This window comes from Nerophis ophidion, linkage group LG03 (assembly GCF_033978795.1).
Source record: "Nerophis ophidion isolate RoL-2023_Sa linkage group LG03, RoL_Noph_v1.0, whole genome shotgun sequence".
In the NCBI taxonomy this organism is placed as follows: domain Eukaryota; kingdom Metazoa; phylum Chordata; class Actinopteri; order Syngnathiformes; family Syngnathidae; genus Nerophis; species Nerophis ophidion.
Window position 1 is genome coordinate 46,432,949 of NC_084613.1, and position 24,340 is coordinate 46,457,288.

Genomic DNA, 24,340 nt, shown 5'->3' on the forward strand with positions numbered 1-24,340 from the left:
GAAGCTCATTTTCGTTTGACAGTTATTGAAATATCTTGTGTGACATCATGCACAAAAGTGCACTTTACTTGTTTTAAACTATTGTAGTGGTGTTCTGTACAAAAAAGTGCACTTTAATTAAGTGTTGTTTTGATATGTCATCTTAGTGACATCATGCACAAAAGTGCACTAAAAGCTTGTTTTAAAATGTCTGACAATCTTGCACTTTCTGTTTTGGAAATGACATGAATGTTTGTGCCACTGCTTAATAACTGTTTAATAAATACAGTTTTGCTAAAGTGATTTCCATCTCAGCATTAAAGTTTAAAATGAGCATTTTAATGCAGTATGAACAAGAATGTTTTAATGTAGACACATAGAATCATCATAATGCTTTGATTATACGTATCAAGTGTTAATTCAAGGCTAAGGCAAAATAGAGATATATATCGTGTATTGCGATATGGCCTAAAAATAGAGGTATTAAAAACAGGCCATATCGCCCAACCCTATGACTAAGTCCAATTAAGTATGTGAATGTATATAGTCTTTACCATTAATACACAATAAAAAATAGCCCAGAATACATTAAGTCTTTTTTAAGTCGCTTGAGTGCATGTAAGTAAACTTCATGATCTGTTGTTCAATAAGGATTAAAACATGCTTATTGTATATTTCTTATAACATAAAGCAAAAAGTCTTGCTTGTCAAAGTTGTCCAATCAGCTGGAGCTCCGACAGCGATCATTTTTAAAACATCCATCCATCCATCTTCCTCCACGTATCTGAGGACAGGTCCCAGGGGCAGCAGCCTAAGCAGGGAAGCCCAGACTTTCCTCTCCCCAGCTTTTCCCGGGGGATCCCGAGGCGTTCTCTGGCCAGCCGGGAGACAGTCTACCCAACATGTCCTGGGTCTTCCCTGTGGCCTCCTACCAATCGGACGTGCCCTAAACACCTCCATAGGGAGGCGTTCGGGTGCCATCCTGACCAGAGGCCCAAACGACCTCATCTGGCTCCTCTCCATGTGGAGGAGCAGCAGCTTTACTTTGAGCTCCCCCCCCGGATGGCAAAGCTTCTCACCCTCTCTCTTAGGCCCGCCACCCGGCGGAGGGAACTCTTTTCGGCCCCTTGTACCTGTGATCTTGTCCATTCGGTCAAAACCCAAAGCTCATGACCATAGAAGAGGATGGGAACGTAGATCAACCGGTAAATTGAGAGCTTTGCCTTCCGGCTCAGCTCCTTCTTCATCACAACGGATCGATACAGCGTCCGCATCACTGAAGACGGCGCACCGATCCACCTATCGATCTCACGATCCGCTCTTCTCTCACTCGTGAACAAAACTCCAAGGTACTTGAACTCCTCCACTTGGGGCAGGGTCTCCTCCCCAACCTGGAGATAGCACGCCACCCTTTTCCGGGCAAGAACCATGGACTCAGACTTGGAGGTGCTGATTCTCATCCCAGTCGCTTCACACTCGACTGCGAACCGATCCAGTGAGAGCTGAAGATCCTGGCCAGATGAAGCCATCAGGACCACATCATTTGCAAAAGGCAGAGACCTAATCCTGCAGCCACCAAACCAGATCCCCTCAATGCCTTAACTGCGCCTCGAAATGATGTCCATAAAAGTTATGAACAGAATCGGTAACAAAGGGCAGCCTTGGCGGATTCCAACCCTCACTGGAAACGTGTCCAACTTACTGCCGGCAATGCGGACCAAGCTCTGATACTGATCATACAGGGAGCGGATACCCCATACACTCCCCACAGGACTTCCCGAGGGTTACGGTTGAATGCTTTCTCTAAGTCCACAAAGCACATGTAGACTGGTTGGGCAAACTCCCATGCATCCTCCAAGACCCTCCCGAGATTATAGAGCTGGTCCACAGTTCCACGACCAGGACGAAAACCACACTGTTCCTCCTGAATCCGAGGTTTGACTATCCGGCGTAGCCTTCTCTCCAGTACACTTGAATAGACCTTACCGAGAAGGCTGAGGAGTGTGAACCCATGATAGTTGGAACACACCCTCCAGTTCCCCTTCCTAAAGAAAGGAACCAACGCCCCCGATGTCCACGCGATGCGGCAAAGTCTTGCCAACCAAGACAGCCCCACAGCATCTAGAGCCTTAAGGAAGTCCGGGCGGGTCTCATCCATCACCGGGGCCTTGCCACCGGGGAGCTTTTTAACTACCTTAGCAACCTCAGCCCAAGAAATAAGAGAGCCCACCAGAGATTTCCCAGGCACTACTTCCTCATTGGAAGACGTGTCGGTGGGATTGAAGAGGTCTTCGAAGTATTTCCCCCACCGATCCACAACGTCCTCAGCCGAGGTCAGCAGAACACCATCCTCACCGTACACATTGGTGACAGTGCACTGCTTCCCCTTCCTGAGGCTGCGGATGGTGTTCCAGAATCGCTTCAAAGCCGTCCGGAAGTCGTTTTCCATGCCTTCCCCGAACTCCTCCCATGTCCGAGTTTTTGCCTCCGCTACCGCTGAAGCCGCTCACCGCTTGGCCTGTCAGTACTTGTCCGCTGCCTCCGGAGTCCAATGAGCCAAAATAACTCGATAGGACTCTTTCTTCAGCTTAAGGGCATTCCTCAACGCCGGTATCCACCAACGGGTTCTAGGATTACCGCCACGACAGGCACCAACTACCTTGCGGCCACAGCTCCAATCAGCCGCCTCGAGAATAGAGGTGCGGAACATGGTCCGCTCGGACTCAATGTTCAGCACCTCCCTCGTGACATGTTCAAAGTTCTTCCGGAGGTGGGAATTGAAACTATCTCTGACAGGAGACTCTGCTAGACGTTCCCAGCAGACCCTCACACTGCGTTTGGGCCTGCCAGGTCTGTCCGGCACCCTCCCCCACCATCGCAGCCAACTCACCACCAGGTGGTGATCGGTAGAAACCTCCACCCCTCTCTTCACCAGAGTGTCCAAAACATGAGGCCTGAAATCCAATGACACAACTACAAAGTCGATCATGGAACTGCGGCCTTGGGTGTCCTGGTGCCAAGTGCACATATGGACACCCTTATGTTTGAACATGCTGTTTGTTATGGACAATCTGTGACAGGCACAAAAGTCCAATAACAAAACACCACTCTGGTTCAGATCCAAGCGGCCATTCTTCCCAATTAACGCCGCTCCAGGTTTCACTGTCATTGCCAACCTGAGCGTTAAAGTCCCCCAGTAGGACAAGGGAATCACCCGGGGGGGCACTTTCCAGTACTCCCTCGAGCACAAACATGAGTCAGGACCCATCCCCCCACCCGAGGGCGGCGGCAACAAGAATCGCTACCCCAGCCCGTCTCCTCTCACTGCATGCACTGCCAGTGTGGAAGAGAGTCCATCCCCTCTCTCGAGAGCTGGTTCCAGAGCCCTTGCTGTGCGGCGAAGTGAGTCCCACTATATCCAGCCAGAACTTCTCCACCTCGCACACTAGCTCAGGCTCCTTACCCCCCAGCGAGGTGACATTCCACGTCACAAGAGCTAGCTTTTGTAGCCGATGATCGGACCGCCATGTGCCCTGTCTTAGGCTGCCGCCCAGCTCACAACACACCCAACCCCTCCCACAAGTGGTGAGCCAATTGGAGGGTGGACCCACGTTGCCTCTTCGGGCTGGGCCCCAAGAGGACAGGCCCGGCCACCAGGCGCTCGCCATCTTGCCCCAACTCCAGAGGGGGGGCCCGGTGACCCGCGTCGGGGCGAGGGAAATCAGAGTCTCGGTTGACAGCAGACTGTCATTAGCGCTCGTGAGATTGTCGTAAAGCCCATTTTGATGAGTCTTTTTTATCAATGTAGCGTGAAAGCAGCAGCATGTTTACCTTCAAACTGTATAGTAAATGATCTGCTAGCGTGTTTAAAGACAGTGATGCAGTGTTTTTGAGCTTTGGAAATGACAGCGCACAACCATGACATCATCAGACCAGTCTTCCTTTGGGCCGTGTACACGCACACACTGAACGGAGAGTTTTGGGACTCTTAACCTTTCCAGCGTTTGCAAAAGTCTGTGTTTGTGTCTGGACAAGAGGCCTAAACGAAAAGATAAGTATGCATTTATTTGGTTGATATCCGTGTTTGTGTGGACATGGCCTAAGTATTGTATGTATTTGACACTGCATCTGAGTGGTAGTTTCCATTAAACACATTTGGAGTTGTTGAAATCACAGAGTAGACTCACTAATGGTAATTGGTATCATGTCCATGGCAAATCCAATGTAAATTAGCATCAAGCTATTGCGTTTTGGAAAAGTGAAGCTTTATTTCTACATTTGAGTGTTTTCTATCACGCGTACTTTCTTTGTTGACACCAACAACTTTAACATTACCTAGAAGCGTTTTGGCTGAGGACACTTTGAGTACTGCTTGAGTGATTGTTTCCCCACCAAGTGTTTGAGCCTGTGCACTTTCAGCAAAGGTATCAAAATATGGCACTGTTTGATTTTAAATGGATCAATGGTCGGTACCTATAAAAGTACCGAATTCGGTGTCCATCACTAGGTCTGGGACTGATTAAAAACCTTTTAGAGCAGTGTTGATATACCATTGAGCAAGCCACAGAACCACAGACTGTATGAGGGGCCAACACAGTTTCTCAGTCCTAATCTCACAAGTGATGACAAGCAAAAGAGGAAAATAATGATGTCTATAAAACTCAAAAAACTGTCAACATCTCTGTCGACAATTATAATAAAAGGAGAAAGCACAACTGCAAGTAAGTCGGGTGAAGTCTTTATGTGAGGACAACTTGCCTTTCAAGCAGTAATCCTCCATCTACACTTCCTTACATGTGTCCAGCATGCATCATCAGTTAAGGTTGAATACACAATTTATGGTTTTACAATTAAGAGTGGTAAACTATTTTCACTTCAAGGCTTCAATTGTAGACTTAGTTTGGCATAAAACACTTTCCAGTCGGCGACTGTGTCTATTGGGAAACCATGAGGGAATAATTGCCTTACTGCTAAGGCCATAACCACAACCCGCAGTGAGAAAGCTGCTGGATACTTTATGTAGTGTGCAGTTGGGTAGAATCACCTTTCTGGCATTCGACGACATCACAGCAGTCGCCAGGCTGACCGCTGGCCTTACTGAGCCGCAAAGCACGCTGACCACTTGGGCACTGGGGATAATGGCAGGCCCGGAGGTCACAGGTGCACTGCGGTAAGATAGAAGGGCAGCAACCAGCAGGGGGGGTATAGCTCTTGGTCAAAACAGAGCCTTTGGGGCAGGAAGGAACCTGGACAGCAGTGCAGGTCACTCGGGCACATTTTAGCTCTTCTGAAAAAGACACACAAATGCAGGTGGATGTAAGCATGCATGATTAACATAAGAAGTCCACTGCATAGAAACATTTAAAATTGTTCACCTCCAACATCAATAATTAAACTCCTGTAATCTAGGATTGTAATAGATCCAGAGTTGTGACGTGGAAAACAACTAATTCAACTTGCTGTCAAAAACTAAATCTGGATTACATTCGGATTAAGTGTCAAAACATGCTAAAATATTCCCTTGTTAAATGTACATTGCAACATACATGTACCTGTACAAATCAAAACATTGCTAGCATGGGGTAATAATTTTAAGTTTTGCCTCCTTTTAAACAGCTAATATAAAATTGAATTCAAACATTTTTTATGTGTACACTATTGTTGGCTGTGTTACATCTCATAGTCAGTCAGCAGCACTCCACGGTACTACTCGTGTTTCGGTCTAAATGGAAAGTTCACACAGTCATTAGATCCCCATTTCAGTCTGCGACAGCTTTACAGCGTCCTGTCAAAGTGCTACTTTAGACGTGACAAGGCCTTCGCATATCCCGTCTGAAGGGCTCGGATCCCACCCACCATGGCTGGACTGGATCGCAATCCAAACAGCTCCTTAACAGAGCTTTTCTTCTTCTCCCTTCTCCCCTTCATTTGGCATGTGTTGTTCTATACATTCAGCAGAGCCAACATAATAGCTCTGATACTACTTGTTAGAGGGGAAATGGGTGCTGGGCTACTGGAAATCTAGGGAAAAAGGGGCTCAAGGGATGTATTTTGGAGCCTGGTCTGGAAAAGAAAAGTGGAAAGCCCCTCAATACCAACATTTTTGCAGAATTGAATCTACCTTACAAAGATTGGATTACCTTAACCAAAGGGACATCACATCTATTTTGGTCCTCAGTGCCACTGTAATGTATACAGCATAGGCAGAAGAGCGGCAGGGTTGGTGTACACAGTCTCATGCCTTGTCCTATAATCGCCTATCACTTCATGAAACAATTTCCAATCTGTTCCTGAAAGTCCATTGTATAAATATTTGAGTTAACCTGGAACGGCCTCTTAACAGAAGCAGAAATAATGGATGAGAAAAATCCAAATAATTGCGTATTTAAATATTTGATAACTTTAACGCATGGAATGTGTCAATACTGATGCCCTTAATATAAGTGACATTATTACAATATACAATAATTTTTGCTCACATTTATATTGTTTGTGAGAGTTTATGTTTCATAAGATTTTGGGGGTTTTTGGTTGCACTTCTAGTTAATGAGCTTTCTGGATCTCAGAATGCTCAGTCTGTTGGCTCCATGCTGAAACATGACTCCCTCTGAGGATACACCTCATCCTTGCATTTAAAGAATGGGGCCTCCTTGGCTCTGCCAACAAAATGGGGCAACAAAATGAAAGAGAATATTCAAGCCTGATGATCTGGAACCTTAAAGATGTTTAAGATTAGCAAAAAAAATGAGGGAGATATATTCAAACATAATGACCTGAATCTATTAAATTTTAAAATTTGGTGGCTGTTGAGATACAACTATCCATGCATTCTAACTCTGGGACGGTGAAGTTTAAACTTTACATATTTTAGTGTACACGCTAATCATGGATCGTTTGCAAACGATCAAAGTCTTTAAAGTGAACAAGCCATACTTGTTGACGCTGAGCGGAATGAGCAGGTACTGGGTACACATAGGGATGGAGCTGATCCAATCCAGTATTGGTGGGACAGGGTTGCATCTTTTCACCTTTGCTGTTCCTTGTCGTCATTAATTTTACAATGAAAAAGACCCTAGCCGGAATGAACTTCAGTAAAAAGTGGGGACAGGCTAAGGTGGTTGACCTAGACTTCAGACAACTTGGCTCTGATCTGTCATATACACAAAATACTTAAGAAAAAGATTAGTAAACTCCATAGCACTACCAAAACGTTGTTTAATGGGTAAGCTACCTTAAGACCAAGGCCATGATCGTCAGTCAGGAACAACAAAACTTAACACTCACTTTAGGCGAGCATGACATTTAGTATGTCGAGAACTTAATCTATATCAGCAGTCATATGTCGAGTCCGTGAAAACATGTGCAAATGTATATCACAAAAGCTCCGGTAGCCTTCCAGCGGCTCTGCAACTTGGTCAATGGTTCTTACAATAGCTACCTACCCCTGTGAAAGTGGACACGGGTTACCAGAAAAGACTGCCAGCATTACCAGCATGCTGGAGCTTTTCCACTGACAATGCCTCAGGACTTTCTTCAAGAATCTCATTGCAGAATCACATCACCAACAAAGGGATGATGAAAGGGGAAAAGGGAACGGGGGGCACCTCTGTCTGACATGGTCTCTACCAAGAGAAAAAAAATGGGTGTACACATATACACATACTCCAACATCCAAAGTATAGACCAGCAAGTGTGGCAGAGAACTGGATAGCAGAGGGTGGGAGGCAAAAAGCGGGAGGCCAAAGACGATAAGTTTCACTGTCACAAAGTCTTTAGAAAGATGGACATTGGCTGGCATTGTGCAAAAAGGGTCGCCAAGTGCCAGAATAAATTAAGGGGAATCATTGCTCAATATTCCTATAGGAACGGGAGGAATATACAGTAGCGATCAAAAGTTTACATTCACTTGTAAAGAACATAATGTCATGGCTGTCTTGAGTTTATAATCATTTCTACAACTTTTTTTTTTTTTTTTTTACAATTTATTGTGATATAGTGTTTGGAGCACATACTTGTTGGTCACAAAAAACATCCATGAAGTTATTTATTTTATGAATTTATTATGAGTCTACTGAAAATGTTACCAAATCTGCTGGGTCAAAAGTATACATACAGTAATGTTCATATTTGGTTACATGTCCCTTGAAAGTTTCAGTGCAATAAGGCACTTTTGGTAGCCATCCACAAGCTTCTGTTTGAATTTTTGACCACTCCTCTTGACAAAGTTGGTGCAGTACAGCTAAATGTGTTGGTTTTCTGACATATACTTGTTTCTTCAGCATTGTCCACAAGTTTAAGTCAGGACATTGGGAAGGCCATTCTAAAACCTTTATTCTAGCCTGATTTAGACATTCCGTTACCACTTTTGACATGTGTTTGGGGTCATTGTTTTGTTGGAACAACCAACTGCGGCCAAAACCTAACCTCCAGGCTAATGATTTTCGGTTGTCTTGAATAATTTGGAGGTACCGTATTTCCTTGAATAGCCGCCGGGGCGCTAATTAATTTAAAAACCTCCTCCCACTCCTGCGCTTACCAAAGGCATGCGGTAAAAGTAAGCATGCGCTAATTATTTTAAAACCTCTTCTCACTCTGGCACTTACCAAAGGCATGCAGTAAAAAATTTAGTTTGATGTAAGGATACCATAATGAAAAGCACATATAAATAAATAAAAACTTAATGATTATTTCCAGCACCAAAGGCTTGGAATAAACTACAATCAAATAGTCAACTTAAAACCCTTGTTACATTAAATGAGTTTAAAGCTTCTGTGAAAGGATTGCAGTCTACCTTGTCCGTATGCACGTGTCATATGACCAAGTTTTAATGTTGTAAATGTGATGTTTTATGTGTTGTTTCTTGTTTTTAATGTAACCTTGCTGCTGCACTCTTGGCCAGGTCTCCCTTGGAAAAGAGATCTTTGATCTCAATGGGATTTTACCTGGTTAAATAAAGGCTAAATAAAAAATAAATGAAAAATGGCCTTACCTTTACTTATAAATGAAATCCATACCAGCTCCTTCTGATCAAAAGCATCGATAACTTGTTTATAGAAGACTTCCTTATCTTTCTTTAGTTTTAAAAGTCTCTCCGTCTAAATGGACATCTTCCTTTATTACCATCTGCCTCGATTGAAAGTCCAGTTTAGAAAACTGCTATCAGACCGCTGCTATCAGTTAGCTCGGGTGCGGGCGACAACAGAATTATCCTCGGACAACTCCCTCCCGTTCTGCTCCGTGGGTGATCTCTTTATCCCACCGCTGCAAACATGAAGTGTTATTGTATAAATAATACACTGGGCATTTAGGACTGGAACATGCTTTATTTCAGCCCGGTTGTTTACATAGCCAGCATAGGTCCGTCGTGCATCCACCGCATCATATCCGTCCCAGCACAATACACGTCACACATTTCACTTCTTCTGCAGCAGAGTAGTCGCAAGAAGGATCACTAGCGCCGTCTACCACCAGGAGGCAGGAGTCATTTAATGACTCATATTTAACACACGCAGCTACGGTATTGTGACGGTCAAGCCGTCGTCTTGCAAGTTCCCAGGACCACCAAGGAAGGACATGGCTTGAGCAGATTGACTTTGTTTATTTTTCAATAAAACCTCAGTGCAGGTCGCTCTTCCGCTCTTCCGCTCCTCCTCTCCGCTCCCTCGCCGCCACCTTGGGCAGGGCTCCAGCGTGCCCTGCCTGTCTGTCGGACCCTTGGCTCCACAGGTATGTTGATAAAACATAGCTGATTACTGTTCTTTTTAGCATACCGGTATTCAATAGCTTGGACCTTAAATCCTACTAAATAGCTCTTAATCTTCTTCCCTTTCTGCGATTTCAAATTACCGGTGTTGAAATCAGCCTCCCCCATTTTGAAAATTTTGCGAAGCGAGTTTGACCCGGCAGTAATTCAAGGCAGGCGCATACTATATGCCCGGCGGCAATTCAAGGAAATACAGTAATCATCTTTTTTCATTGTCCCATTTAAAGCAACAGTTCCATTGGCAGAAAAACAGACCCAGAGCATAATACTACCACCACTATGCTTGAACGGTGGGAATGGTGTTCCTGGGATTATAGGCTTCATCTTTTCTCCCCCAAACATATTGTGGCCAAACAGCTCAATTTTTGTTTCATCTGACATCACATGGACAAAGATAAGACCTTTTGGGGGAAAGTTCTGTGTTCAGATGAAACAAAAATTTTGCTGTTTAGCCACAATACCCAGCAATATGTTTGGTGGAGAAAAGGTGAGGCCTACAATCCCAGGAACACCATTCCCACCGTCAAGCCTGGAGGTAGTAGTATTATGCTCTGGGCCTGTTTTTCTGCCAATGGAACTGGTGCTTTAAATAGGACAATGAAAAGGAGGTTTACCTCCAAATTCTTCAGGACAACTTAAAATCATCAGCCCGGAGGTTGGGTCTTGGGCGCAGTTGGGTGTTCCAACAGGACAATGACAGCAAACACATCAAAAAAAGTGGTAAAAGAATGGCTAAATCAGGCCAGAATTAAGGTTTTAGAATGGCCTTCCCAAAGTCCTGACTTAAATGTGGACAATGCTGAAGAAACAAGTCCATGTAAGAAAACGAACAAATTTAGCTGAACTGCACCAATTTTGTCAAGGAGTGGTCAAAAATTCAACCAGAAGCATGCCAGACTTTAAAAGATGCACCTAAAATCCTTGAATTTTCTCAAAAATTGACAGTGTGCCTCGTAGCCCAGTGCGTCTAATGTACGGATTTATTCTGGTTGTGCTTTCTGACCTTGAAGCAATTTTTTTTTGGTACATTATGTAAATATGAGTGTGACCAGTGGATGGCAGTCACACACACAAGAGATGCATGTGGACTGCAGGTTGACGCTCCCCTGTTCACTAAATGACTGGCAAGTACAGGTTAGCAAGTGACATAAAAAGTTTGATGTTTCATTGAGAATATAGAACATTACACACAAAAATAAAAAATCTGTCAGAAAATTTTAGTATGACTTTGGTAAGCTTGATGGATTGTCGGAACAATACAACTACCGTAGTCATCATACGGGTATTATTATGATGTGAATTTAAGGACCTCAAAATGGCCCCTATTATCTGGTGTTTTGTTTCAACCTAGTATGCAAAACAAAACAAAAAACGAATCGGTTTTTGCTGTTTGGAAATTGGGACAGGCTTAAGTCCAGAAAATGTGCACGTGTCTGCCATTGTACACCACCCTGCAGTCAATAAGATCCTTTTTTTCTATCCTCTTGCTGTGGGGCATTACCGCTGTTGCCATTTTAATACAAAGTAGCGCATAGTTCTGACTTAAATCTGTTAGTAAACGTGCTAAAAACTACCGATACAACAAAGATGATGGGGAGAAGACGCTGTCGAAGTGGCGCCACGTAAATAAGACCGCCCACAAAACAGCGTATCTTGAAGACACGGTCAGAAAGCGACTTAAAGGCCTACTGAAACCCACAACTACCAACCACGCAGTCTGATGAAGATGAAGTCTGATGAAGTCAATGAAGAAATCCTAACATTGCAACACAAGCCAATACGGCCGTTTTAGTTTACTAAATTGCAATTTTAAAGTTCGCGCGGCAGTATCATGCCAAAACGTCGCTGTATGATGATGCGTGCGCTTGACGTCACGCATTGTAGAGGACATTTTGTTCCAGCACCGTTCCCAGCTATAAGTCGTCTGTTTTCATCGCATAATTCCACAGTATTATGGACATCTGTGTTGCTGAATCTTTTGCAATTTGTTCAATGAATAATGGAGAGATCAAAGAAGAAAGCTGTATGTGGGAAGTGGTGTATTGCGGCCGCCTTTAGCAACACAAACACAGCCGGTGTTTCATTGTTTACATTCCCCAAGGATGACGGTGAAGCTTTACTATGGAACAGAGCGGTCAAGCGAACACTGTTGGATTGGACCAAACACACAAAGTACAGTGTATTATGCAGCGATCATTTCGAAAGATTGTGTTTCGAAGAGGGTCCCTTGCGAAGGGCAGAGATGGGCATCGCCACCACCCGTCGACTGGTGCTAAAGAAAGATGCGGGGCCGACCTTCAGGTTGTACAGGTACGACCATATAATCTCACTAAAACACTAGTAACACAATAAGCAGATAAGGGATTTTCCAGAATAATACATTTGTAAATTTGTCTAATAACATCTGAATCGCTCCCACTTTATATAGTCTTTTTTTTCTTTTTTTTCCCAGTCCTTCACTCTCACTTTCTAGTCTTTTTTTTTTTTTCTAGTCCTTCACTCTCACTTTCCACATCCACGAATCTATCATCCTCGCTCAAATTAATGGGGAAATCATCGCTTTCTCGGTCCGAATCGCTCTTGCTGCTGGTGGCCTTGATTGTAAACAATGTTCAGATGTGAAGAGCTCCACAACCCGTGACGTCACGTGCATATCGTCTGCTACTTCCGGTACAGGCAAGGCTTTTTTATCAGCACCAAAAGTTGCGAACTATCGGCGATGTCCTCTACTAAATCCTTTCAGCAAAAATATGGTAATATCGCGAAATGATCAAGTATGACACATAGAATGGACCTGCTATCCCCGTTTGAATAAGAAAATCTCATTTCAGCAGGCCTTTAAAGATGGTCTGTAAAACAATCTATTTTGACCAAAGAAACACCGTTATATATTAAAATGATAATAGGATCGCTATAATGTGCCTTTTAATCCGGTGCAACTTTTGTATGAAAAACAAACGCAAATGGTGAGAATGTTTTGTTAGAGCACAAGCTATTTTTAGGGTGCCGGGCCAAAAGAACCAGCTCCCATAAAATAGCTAAAATTCCTATCACTATTTTATGTTGAATGGTACATGAGCTAAATAAGTTGTATTTCAACTCACAAAAATGTTGCGATGTTTTTAATGTTGTTTTAAATGAAAACGGTCATTTGCCTTTTTGACAGTAACTGCTGCGTATGTAATTCGGTGGGTAAGGTACTGAAAGATGAAACTGAAGCTTGGAAAAACATTCTGGTTTTTTTTGCCCTTGCCCAAATAGAGCAGGCGTGTGAGGTATCTTTACTGTACTGCTTCACCTGGGAACAGCGAGGTTTGTCACAAAACTCTCATTGATAAACTTTGAAAGGAGGCATAGAAAACGAGGGAAATTAATTTTGGCCTAATTTCAATGCTGGACCTAAATAAACGTCCAGGACATTCTAAATGGATTACCTACAATGCAGTCTAACACTGTCTGCTAAACGTCAGTTGAAAATTGGTTTTGCATATGAAAACCTCATGCGGCTCTAAGTCATAGAAAATGCCATTGAATGATCTCGTTCTGCACTGAAAAACACTTTCCGTGTATTGTATATCTCCCCGAGAATGTTGATTGCTCTTTCACGCTGATAATAGCTGGGGTTAGAGTGCACTGGGAAAGCAGCTGTCTTACCCACCATTGTCATTCAAATGATCAGAATAAATCAAATCCGTCTGCAAAACCGTTCCTCCCCTGCAGGTCCAATTAATATAATTTTCGGTCTGGCACATTTTCAAGCACAATAGAGGATGGGAAAAGTCAACAGCGAATGAATTTTTTTCTGTGCTGTTTGTGTCCTCTCACTGAGCAGAGACGGCTGTAATTAGAATCCCTTTTTCCAATTATAATAGCGGCCATATACCCATGTTTGCACATACACAAAAAGCCTGATTTGTTATGCTTGATAAAGTGTCTTTGCAGGAATCTCATTTCAAGCTTTTGCACAGTATTATGCTGGCAAACAGAATTCCACCGCTTGAAAAATAAACCTGCACACCAGTCATGGTCATGCAAAAAAAAAAAATCTATAGGTACCCAGAGATGAGAGTCATCCATGAGGTGGGATAAGGAAATTGCACCATTACCACAAAATGAAGTCTTTTGTAAATAATGCAAAGAAAAACACTTTCTAAATGGGTGTTTTCTTCACTTTCAACCAGGCCACAAGGCAAGCAGTATTTCCCCAATCCAGAGCGCTTGAACCAGGCAGAGGAGGCTTGTGTTGACAGCCTTCGTTTACTCATGGAAAAAAAAGCACACAATGTGAGTTCTGTTCACCAACTGACTTTGGAAGCAAGTCAGCAGGGAAACAAAGCTGTCTTAGTCCAGCTGGCCTGTGCAGGGTTCTGGTCTGTCCTCAGGTTCTATAAAGTTACTCCACAAAGGGTACACATCAAAGGCCGTCACTTGTGTACAAGTGTAGGGGCGTAGCTCTGGGGCAACCAAGCAGTTACAACTGGGAGAGTCGGCATTGTTTGCTGTGTGCTGCAGCAAGTATGAGTGGAGGGGAAATTGAGATCATGGCCAAGATCTTATTAACGTGATAGAACGGCATTACAAAAAGAGATGAGGCCAATGGCAACCAAAGAGCAGGACTGATATTAAAGCGAAGACCAACTGTGACACACTTGATCCCAACATCTATATCTCGGAAGTAATTAAACAATAGGGCTTTACAGTTGAACCACTCATACTGTATATACACAGTACAAAAACCCCAGAAGGCAGTAAAGAGGTATGGTTTGGAAATGATCTCTTCCATTACAGAGACATATGTATTAGGTGACAGGTGAAATAATTTAGTTTATTCAGGCAAGTTACAGGCTGATTTTCCAACTTGATGTGGTTTATTTGTTCAGGTATAAACACGGTTATCAAACTCGACTATAGTCCATACAACTCAAGACGGAAAGCAAAGAAAACAAATAAGGATTAACAAGATGAAAATCTCAAATCAAGTACATTGTGACCAAAATGATCACGGTTGTCATTATCACGGTACTATATTGAACAAAAATATAAATGCAACACTTTTGTTTTTGCTCCCATTTTACATTGAACTCAAAGATCTAAAGTGTATACTATTTACACAAAAGACCCATTTCTCTCAAATACTGTTCACAAATCTGTCTAAATCTGTGTTAGTGAGCACTTCTTTGCCACGATAATCCATCTCACCTCACAGGTGTGATATATCAAGATGCTGATTAAACCACATGATTATTGCAGGGATCGAGCCAGGAACATTCACGTTGCTTATCAAAGTGTGGTTATCAATCTTTGTTTCTGATCATTTTTATTTAAAACGCTAACATTAAGTTTTACATCAGTTTATCATTAATACCGATTGTTTCATCTCTATAAACAAATTAGGTTTTCTTGACATAACAGGCATTGCTAAATCAACCAATTAGTTAGCATTTAAGTCTGAAAGCAGAACGTTTCCTTTTCACAAAGTAAAAAAAGATAATTTACTCACCTTTTAAGTGCTCTCTTTATTACATAAAAAATACTTAGAGTTAATATTTTGGTCATTGGCATTGTTTTGCTCATCAAGTTGTACAATGAAGGTTCTTCCTGTTTTACTTTCTTTTTACTAATAAGAAAACAGAGCAAGGTTCTGTTTGTTGTGATGCATTTATATCGCAAGTACATTAAAGAATTGGGATAAAGATTCTTACTTTATCAATAGTTTATTAAACAAAACAATATTAAAAGGGAAGTAACACCCTCGGTTTAAATGACTCACCTTGTTGCTAGCCAGCAGCGATCAATCCGACTTGTAATGTCTAAGAATAGAATAGAATAGAATAGAATAGAAAGTACTTTATTGATCCCTGGGGGAAATTCAGCACCACAGTTCGCTCACAATAAACAATAATAATAATAAATAATATATGACACATATTATATATATAATATATGAATAAAGCACAAAGAGATTGAAACTATAATTCTGTTTAGGGCCCCAAATTAGCTGGAAAGTCAGAGTGTGAGGCTTACACAAGGTACTACCGCACAAACACTCTTGTTGGCATCTTTCTGGATTGTAACTAATGCTGATGTCATGAAGTGTATATTTGCTCATATTGTTATCTGTGAGAGGCTGATAAGGCTCTCTTATGTGCTGCCAATTGCATGACTCATCTAAACATTGTTTGTGCTTATTGATATCCGCAGGCAAAAGGAGGGGAATTCCTTTCAAATAGCAGTCTGAATTGCCTTATCAGGAATTACAAATATAAACTCTCCTTGAGTGTAAAATGAGCAAACAGCCCCCTTCCAAGCAAAGACCCCAGACAGAAATACCTCATCAAAATGTTTGGCTTCACTTGTGATTTCCTATTTTCCTGTATCTGCCTCCACCCCCTCCTATCCTTACACTTATCACATCCTCTCTACCCCCGGACATGTGGGAGTGTCTCTTCGCCATGTTGCCAGCGACCAAATGTTTGCACCCACATTACGTCAGCAATTTGTGAACCAGAAGAGAACAAGATTGCGCGAGAAAACAAGGACATTGGACATCGGTAGGGACAAATTTGGAAATGTCCAAAACATGCTTAGGGTGTCAAACAGTCTGCTTTTATACTATACTTACTACATGATTTACAGTTTTATTAATTAGTTTGTGTAGTGTTTAGTATCGGAACACAAACATAGTGGTACCTCTTATTTCATCAGTCATCCATTTCAAAGGGTCCAACAAAAACCGAAGCAATTATGCCAAAATAAATGATATTAATCCAATTACTTCGTTCAAGACACCAAACAATATTAACAAGAATACTGTAGCTTTTATCAAGACGTAAGCACAACGAGGAGGTGGTCGATTAACAATGTCTTTATTGCTAATAGGCTACTGTCGGCCAAAAACCACAGCAAAAAAATATTCACAAGCTTGACTGTCATCTCCTCACAGCTGTCCTCTTTCACCCGAACCCACATATATGTCACAGTCATAGATCCCAAACCTACCCAACATCACTCATACCTTCCTATCACTACATTACAATTTTAAAATAATTATCCTTTTACATGTACAAATCCGTGTTAAACAACTATAAATTACAAATGACCTTCCTTATCAGAGGTTTTATTCAATGCTGGCACTCACGATGTTTGTTGGCTCCAGGGTGTTGTGATTCATCATGACAGTTTTGGAATTTGTTAATTATTCTCCTTAGTTTTGTATTTCCTGTTTGCGCTCTTATTTTCTTAGTACCAAACCCTTTATTGTCATGTTAGGTGGTTGCTTTATGCGTGTGGTGAGGGCTGTTCTGCTCAACTGCTCTCGGTTGGAAATTAGGTAGCTCACCTGTCCATAATTGGCAATCTTCCACCATCATTCATTATTTGTGCAAGCTGTAATGAGTTTTTTAATTCCCTGCTTCACCAAGAGTTTTTGCTCACCCATGGTCGACACCAACCACCCACATTGGTGGGCCCTTATTTTGCTATGATCAAATACATTTTTACCTGCACTTTGCCTGCATCCCTGAGTCACACCACTACTCTTGCACAGAATGCAACACATAGTGGCTTACTAGGCAGCCGTACTCAATAAAAACAAAAAAAAATACAGACACCGAGTCAGCAACACTTGGGGTTCTTTGTTTAGGCATTCAATTGTGCAGAATCAAGCGGGCAAGTGAACTAAGGAGTTACACACAGTGTTTATCCATGTAATAACCAAGACAGTATACAAATGCGTATGGAAACAGTTCTGACTGTAAACAATGTATATATATCCAAACACACGCACGCAAAGTATATTTGCCATAGTTGCCAACAAGAATGGAGCTCAGATTTTTAATTTTTAAAGTTACGGTTGGATTCACCTCATGCCAGCCATTTTCTTTTTTAATCAGTTTCTTTTAAAATGATGCAATGTTTACCTGTAAAAACTGACAGATTTAATTTAAGATTTAGAAAAAATTGCAATCCTTAACTATTCCATTTAAAGGGGCTCTTTTGAACCTGAGAACAATAACATGTTTGACAAACTTACTGCAGTATAGCTCTACCAAGAAGGAAACATGTAGACTAACCATGAAGTTCTGAAGTGGCTGCAAGAGGTAGTTCCTCGATACCAGACAAAGAAAAAATGTCTGCCTGGGACACAGTGACAGACAAGATAACTATCACAGCCAGACACACAAGCTTTGATTTCCCATTCACCATTTCATCACACAAGTGTGAGGATATATAGCATGAAAGAAGCATATTTGCCTCTTACTTAATGAGGTGTGCGTATCTGTCTGTTCATGTGCGTGTGGCGAGAATTTCATAAGCCACTGAAAAATGTTTACACATTTTACTGTTAAGAGTTTAAAATGTCAGATAGATATCTATCCATTTTCTACCGCTTGTCTCGTTCGGGGTGCTGGGGCCTATCTCAACTGCATTCGGGCGGAAGGCGGCGTACACCCTGGACAAGTCGCCATCTCATCGCGGGGCCAACACAGATAGACAGACACCTTTCACACTCACACACTAGTAGATATATACTGTATATCCATCCATTTGGGCCTTTGGGGTCGCGCTGGTGCCTATCTCAGCAACAATCGGGCGGAAGGCAATTTATACCCTGGAAAAGTCGCTTATATATATATATATATATATATACAAACCCCGTTTCCATATGAGTTGGGAAATTGTGTTGGATGTAAATATAAACGGAATACAATGATTTGCAAATAATTTTCAACCCATATTCAGTTGAATGTTTCAAAGACAACATATTTGATGTTCAAACTGATAAACATTTGTTTTTGCAAATAATCAAACTAGAATTTGATGCCTGCAACACGTGACAAAGAAGTTGGGAAAGGTGGCAATAAATACTAATGAAGTTGAGGAATGCTCATCAAACACTTATTTGGAACATCCCACAGGTGTACAGGCTAATTGGGAACAGGTGGGTGCCATGATTGGGTATAAAAACAGCTTCCCAAAAAATGCTCAATCTTTCACAAGAAAGGATGGGGCAAAGTACACCCCTTCGTCCACAACTGCGTCAGCAAATAGTCAAACAGTTTAAGAACAACGTTTCTCAAAGTGCAATTGCAAGAAATTTAGGGATTTCCACATCTACGGTCCATAATATCATCAAAAGGTTCAGAGAATCTGGAGAAATCACTCCACCTAAGCGGCGTGGCCGGAAACCAACATTGAATGACCGTGACCTTCGATCCTTCAGACGGCACTGTATCAAAAACCGACATCAATCTCTAAAGGATATCACCACAAGGGCTCAGGAACACTTCAGAAAACCACTGTCACTAAATACAGTTCATCGCTACATCTGTAAGTGCAAGTTAAAGCTCTACTATGCAAAGCGATAGCCATTTGTCAAACACATCCAGAAACGCCGCCGGCTTCTCTGGGCTCAAGATCATCTAAGATGGACTGATGCAAAGTGGAAAAGTGTTCTGTGGGCTGACGAGTCCACATTTCAAATTGTTTTTGGAAATATTCGACATCGTGTCATCCGGACCAAACGGGGAGCAAACCATCCAGACTGTTATCGATGCAAAGTTCAAAAGCCAGCATCTGTGATGGTATGGGGGTGCATTAGTGCCCAAGGCATGGGTAACTTACACATCTGTGAAGGCACCATTGATGCTGAAAGGTACATACAGGTTTTGGAACAACATATGCAGCCTCTAAGCGCCGTCTTTTTCATGGACGCCCCTGCTTATTTCAGCAAGACAATGCCAAGCCACATTCAGCACGTGTTACAACAGCGTGGCTTCATAAAAAAAGAATACGGGTACTTTCCTGGCCCGCCTGCAGTCCAGACCTGTGGCGCATTATGAAGCGTAAAATACAACAGCGGAGTTGAACGACTGAAGCTCTACATAAAACAAGAATGGAAAGAATTCCACTTTCAAAGCTTCAACAATTAGTTTCCTCAGTTCCCAAACTTTTATTGAGTATTAAAAGAAAAGGTGATGTAAAACAGTGGTGAACATGCCCTTTCCCAACTACTTTGGCACGTGTTGCAGACATGAAATTCTAAGTTAATTATTATTTGCAAAAAAAAAAAAAAATGAGTTGGAACATCAAATATTTTGTCTTTGTAGTGCATTCAATTGAAGATGGGTTGAAAAGGATTTGCAAATCATTGTATTCCGTTTATATTTACATCTAACACAATTTACCAACTCATATGTAAAAAGGGGTTTGTATGTGTATTTATATATATATATATATATATATATATATATATATATATATATATATAGCGATGAGGTGGCGACTTGTCCAGGGTGTACCCCGCCTACCACCCGAATGCAGCTGAGATAGGCTCCAGCAATCCTGCGATCCCAAAAAAGGACGAGTAAAAAATGGAGGGATGGATATAGAAATAGATAGATATAATATTTACATATCAAATATCAACTATGATGAAAAAAAAAGTGTGTTTTTTTTCTAATATGTACTTTGCCAGCCAAAGTGCAATTATTTGTTAGCCCTAAATTAAGTCACATGCTTTGGACTTAACTTTAAATGCTCCAGTTTTCTACAGGTTTTAGGTTTCAAATTTTGTGGCTTTAAGACTAGGTTAATCCCCTTAGGTCAGATACGTTCCTCCTATCACTCAGTAGGCAGTCACTTGGATCATGATCTAAGTGAAGAAACTAAACACAGAGACAATCATGATTATTATTTTGGAGAAGTTCCACGAGTCAAGGTACTATAACAAAGTTAAAGTTGAAAAGAGGAATAACTGTTTGTTTGTCAGGAGCATTATAAGAAAATACACTATATTAACTAGGTATACTGATCCAATATTGATATCGGTTTAATATCATTAAAAAAATAAATCGGATGATATTAGCTTGCATCTAAAATCTCTAATACAAGCTCCGATACAAGCAGTCCTGCAGCACATTCACTTGTGAGAAGCTTGATAGCCCATTAACATTTAAATGTCCTCCAATAAGGACACAAGGTTGGTCTTTCTTGATTTGAGTAAATCACAAAAGGTAAATATGGTAGTCTATTGTCCACTATGAGCTAGCAAGTACTGTACAGCTAAGCACACAACAGCACACAAGCTAGACGCACGTAATACGTGTCCTTAATTGAACAATATTGCAGTCTAAAACTCCACATTTGTAAATATAAATAAGTATCAAGTAATTATAGTTTCATACGACATACTGTACGGATACAAAGTCTCCAAATTATCCAGTAACAAATGTGTCCGCGTCATTCAACTTATTGCCCTTTGCTTTTAATTTAATGAATTATTGTGACCAACTAGGTGTCGCCAAAACACAAATTAATACTCCATTTTAAAAGCAGAAATTGAAAAGAAAAGTTTGTGTATTTCATAACAATCATTGTTCTGACTAATTTCGCTTGATCAAACCTTTGCCAACATTTCACACTACAAAATTATAAAAGTATGCACTACGATTTATGCAAATATCATATCGGATTAATATCGGTATCGGCCAACACTCAAGGCTCTGTCACGCCAAATGTCTTCCCCCCCACAAAAACCTTCCCCCGCCCATTTACTTCCGGGGTCATGATTAATACAGACGTTTTGTTAACGCTATATTATAAAAATATAACGCTATATTGTAAAAATACAGACGTTTTGTTAACGCTATATTATAAAAAAAATTAAAAAACAATTTACAAACAATCTATGGGATGACGCATTTACTTCCGGGGTCACGTTTCCTCTTATGTCATTCCATAGCTTGTGTTTGTAAATTGTTTTTAAATTTTTTTTTATAATATAGCTTTAACAAAACGTCTGTAATTTTATAATATAGCGTTATATTTTTATAATATAGCGTTAACAAAACGTCTGTATTAATCATGACCCCGGAAGTAAATGGGGGGGGGGGGAGAAGAAATTTGGCATGACAGCTCCAAACGGTGTTGTATCGGAAGTGAAAAAGCTGTATCGGCACACCTCTAATATTTACATGTTTGCAGAGGAGGAGAACATCTAATATCCTATTAAAAACTTTTTTTTTTTTTTTAATTGTCACGCACATAATACAATTGGTGGCATCCAGTGGTCTGCTATGTAAATTAATATACCAGGCAGAGAAGCCAAAATACATAAACACAATTTTTTCATGTTTTTTACACTTTTAGAGAATCAAAAATAGTAAAGTATTGTCCATCCATCCATTTCTACCGCTTGTCCCCATCGGGATCATGGAATGGCTGGAGCCTGTCCCAGCTGCATTCAGGCGGAAGGCGGGGTACACTTTGGACTAGTCGCCACCTCATTGCAGGGACAACACAGATAGACAACATTCACACTCACATTTGCACATTTTAATGTTGCCAATCAGCCTATCCCCAGGTGCATGTCTTTGGAGGTGGGAGGAAGCCGGAATACCTGGAGAGAACCCACTGTTTATGATCTATGACTGACTTGATTTTGTTATTTAAAATGGCTTATGTTGGGTTTTATTGATATTTAAAGTTAGTTAACAAGCTGTCAGCAAGGTAGAGATCTGCTTCTTTTATGTTGTATTGCTTCACAATGCTAATCCTTGACATCAACTGACTGTTCTTGTCAGAGCACACCCTGCTAAGTGCAGAAACAATTCACACCTTGCTTCTCTTTATACACAAAATGTTCTTTGTTTTTCTTCTCTCTCTCTGGTTGAATTCTTTGCCCTCTGGTGTGCTTTACACTATTAAATGAAATCCAAATATTACTACGAGTCTTAATACTAAATTAGGTCAACATACTGTGTATTTTATTTGACACCTTGATTGTACAGCTATTTTAGGTTCAGGCCGTGGGTTGTGAAAAGGTTACCTGCGGCTTCCTGGCACTGGCTGCGGTTGATGTAGGTGAAGTGGTGGCTGCAGCTCTGAGACTCGCACACACAGCCATCAGTGGTCAAGTTACATCCAGAAAACATACAGGCCGGACGTGACGGTCCCACATACTTCTGCTTGTGTCGTTCGTGGTTCCGACCCTCTGGATTAAAACAGGAGAAGTTGTCAATGAGTCATAAAAGGAGAGTGGGAAAGCATAAATTGTGTATCCTGACTACGATATCTAGGTAGTGTTAGTCACCTCTGAAAAACATCTGCTGTGGATTAAGAGTAGGATTTATCATATTTTTATAATGAAATTAGTTAACAGTTTTAGATAATAAATACCCAAGACGGACAAGCAGTTGAAAATGGATGGATGGGATGGCAAATAACTTTTTACAGCTTAACCAGGACAAAACTGAAGTTTTAGATGTTGGTCCTGAGGCCCTGGGAGAGAAACATATCAAAACTACAAGCTTTGTTCTTGACCCATTACTCGGAGGGAAAAATCTGGGTGTCAATTTCGACGCTGAGCTTCGTTTTGTACCACATATCAAAAATATAACAAAAATAGTATTTTATCATCTTAAGAATATAGCTCGAGTTTGCCTTATTCTCTCTCAGGGCAACACAGACAGTAATGCTTGCCTGTATTTACAAGTCGTATTGATGATTGTAACACCTTGCTTGCTGGTCTTCCTATAAAAAGGTCATCGCACCTTTACAATACCTCCAAAATTCAGCTACGGATTTGGCTTTTACCTAATATTTATTTTTAATAAGTAATTTGTACTTTCCTTTTCATTTTGAATATGTTATGCTAGATTTTATTTTAGTTATGTTTATTCATTGTACATTTACTGCATACATGTATTTTGTATCTTTATACGTTTTACTCATATTTAATTTATTATTCTTGCTCATGGTTCTTACAATTTTACGTTTTATTATTTTTACTTTGTAGCGTTCTTCAGAGAGAGCCCTCTGCATCAGGGGTTATATCGGCCATGGCTGTGAGGCTGCTTTGTGCCAGCACCCTGGTGGCCGTGGTCTGATGATCTCCTGGTGCAGGCGGCTCCTGTGATTGTGTTTCTTCACCTTGCTCCTCTGTACTCAGTCAAGCATTAACTGTGTATATGTGTGTGTTTTCATTTGATTGAAGGTGAGGAATGTGGGTCATTGTTTTAAGTCTGTAAAGAACTTTGTGTTGCACTTTTTATGTATGAAAAGTGCTTTATAAATAAAGTTTGATTGATTAAATGGGGAAGACTGGCAAACCTGAATGGGCCTTCATGCAAGCTTCCCGATCTGGGTAGGTGAAAAAGCCCAAGCAGGAGTGTCTGGCATCACAAACACACTGATCGTCTGCTCTTTCACAGCCTGTCATTAGGGGGCATCGCTCATCCTCAAGACCGGCCTCTGGATTATCTGGAAGATCTGCAGATGAAAGTGAAACAATAAGATTGTACCAACTTGCCCTCGCTCATAAACACGTTATAATGGGACTCACTGTCTGACTGTAGCTTGACATTACAACTCTACCAGGTGGCCTAATTGTATTGCAACTCCACTTTTTCACAGATAAGCACCTTGTCTGCCAGAGAATAGTGACTCATGTAGCAACTTTCTTGCTTTATTTAGTGAAGAATCCCAGCCCTCTTCATACTTAAAGAGGAACTGCATTTTTTTTAAATGTTGCTTATGAATCAGAATAATTTTGAGAGACAAGACTACATACAGGCGCGATAAAAAGTTTACATACAC

At 41.2% G+C, this 24,340-nt stretch overlaps 1 protein-coding gene across 4 annotated transcripts in view; it reads right to left on the reverse strand.

Annotated features, from left to right (window-relative positions):
* Positions 1-24,340, reverse strand: part of crim1 (cysteine rich transmembrane BMP regulator 1 (chordin-like)) — a 110,652-nt gene that overhangs the window by 52,074 nt on the left and 34,238 nt on the right. For 2 of the 4 annotated variants that reach the window (XM_061895395.1, XM_061895393.1), the window contains exons 2-4: positions 23,855-24,013; positions 22,572-22,736; positions 5,024-5,266 (exon numbers count right to left, since the gene is read on the reverse strand). In XM_061895395.1, the coding sequence (XP_061751379.1) occupies positions 5,024-5,266; positions 22,572-22,736; positions 23,855-24,013 (567 nt within the window). The remainder of the gene's footprint in view (positions 1-5,023; positions 5,267-22,571; positions 22,737-23,854; positions 24,014-24,340) is intronic. The other 2 variants (XM_061895394.1, XM_061895397.1) reach the window with 2 other exon arrangements.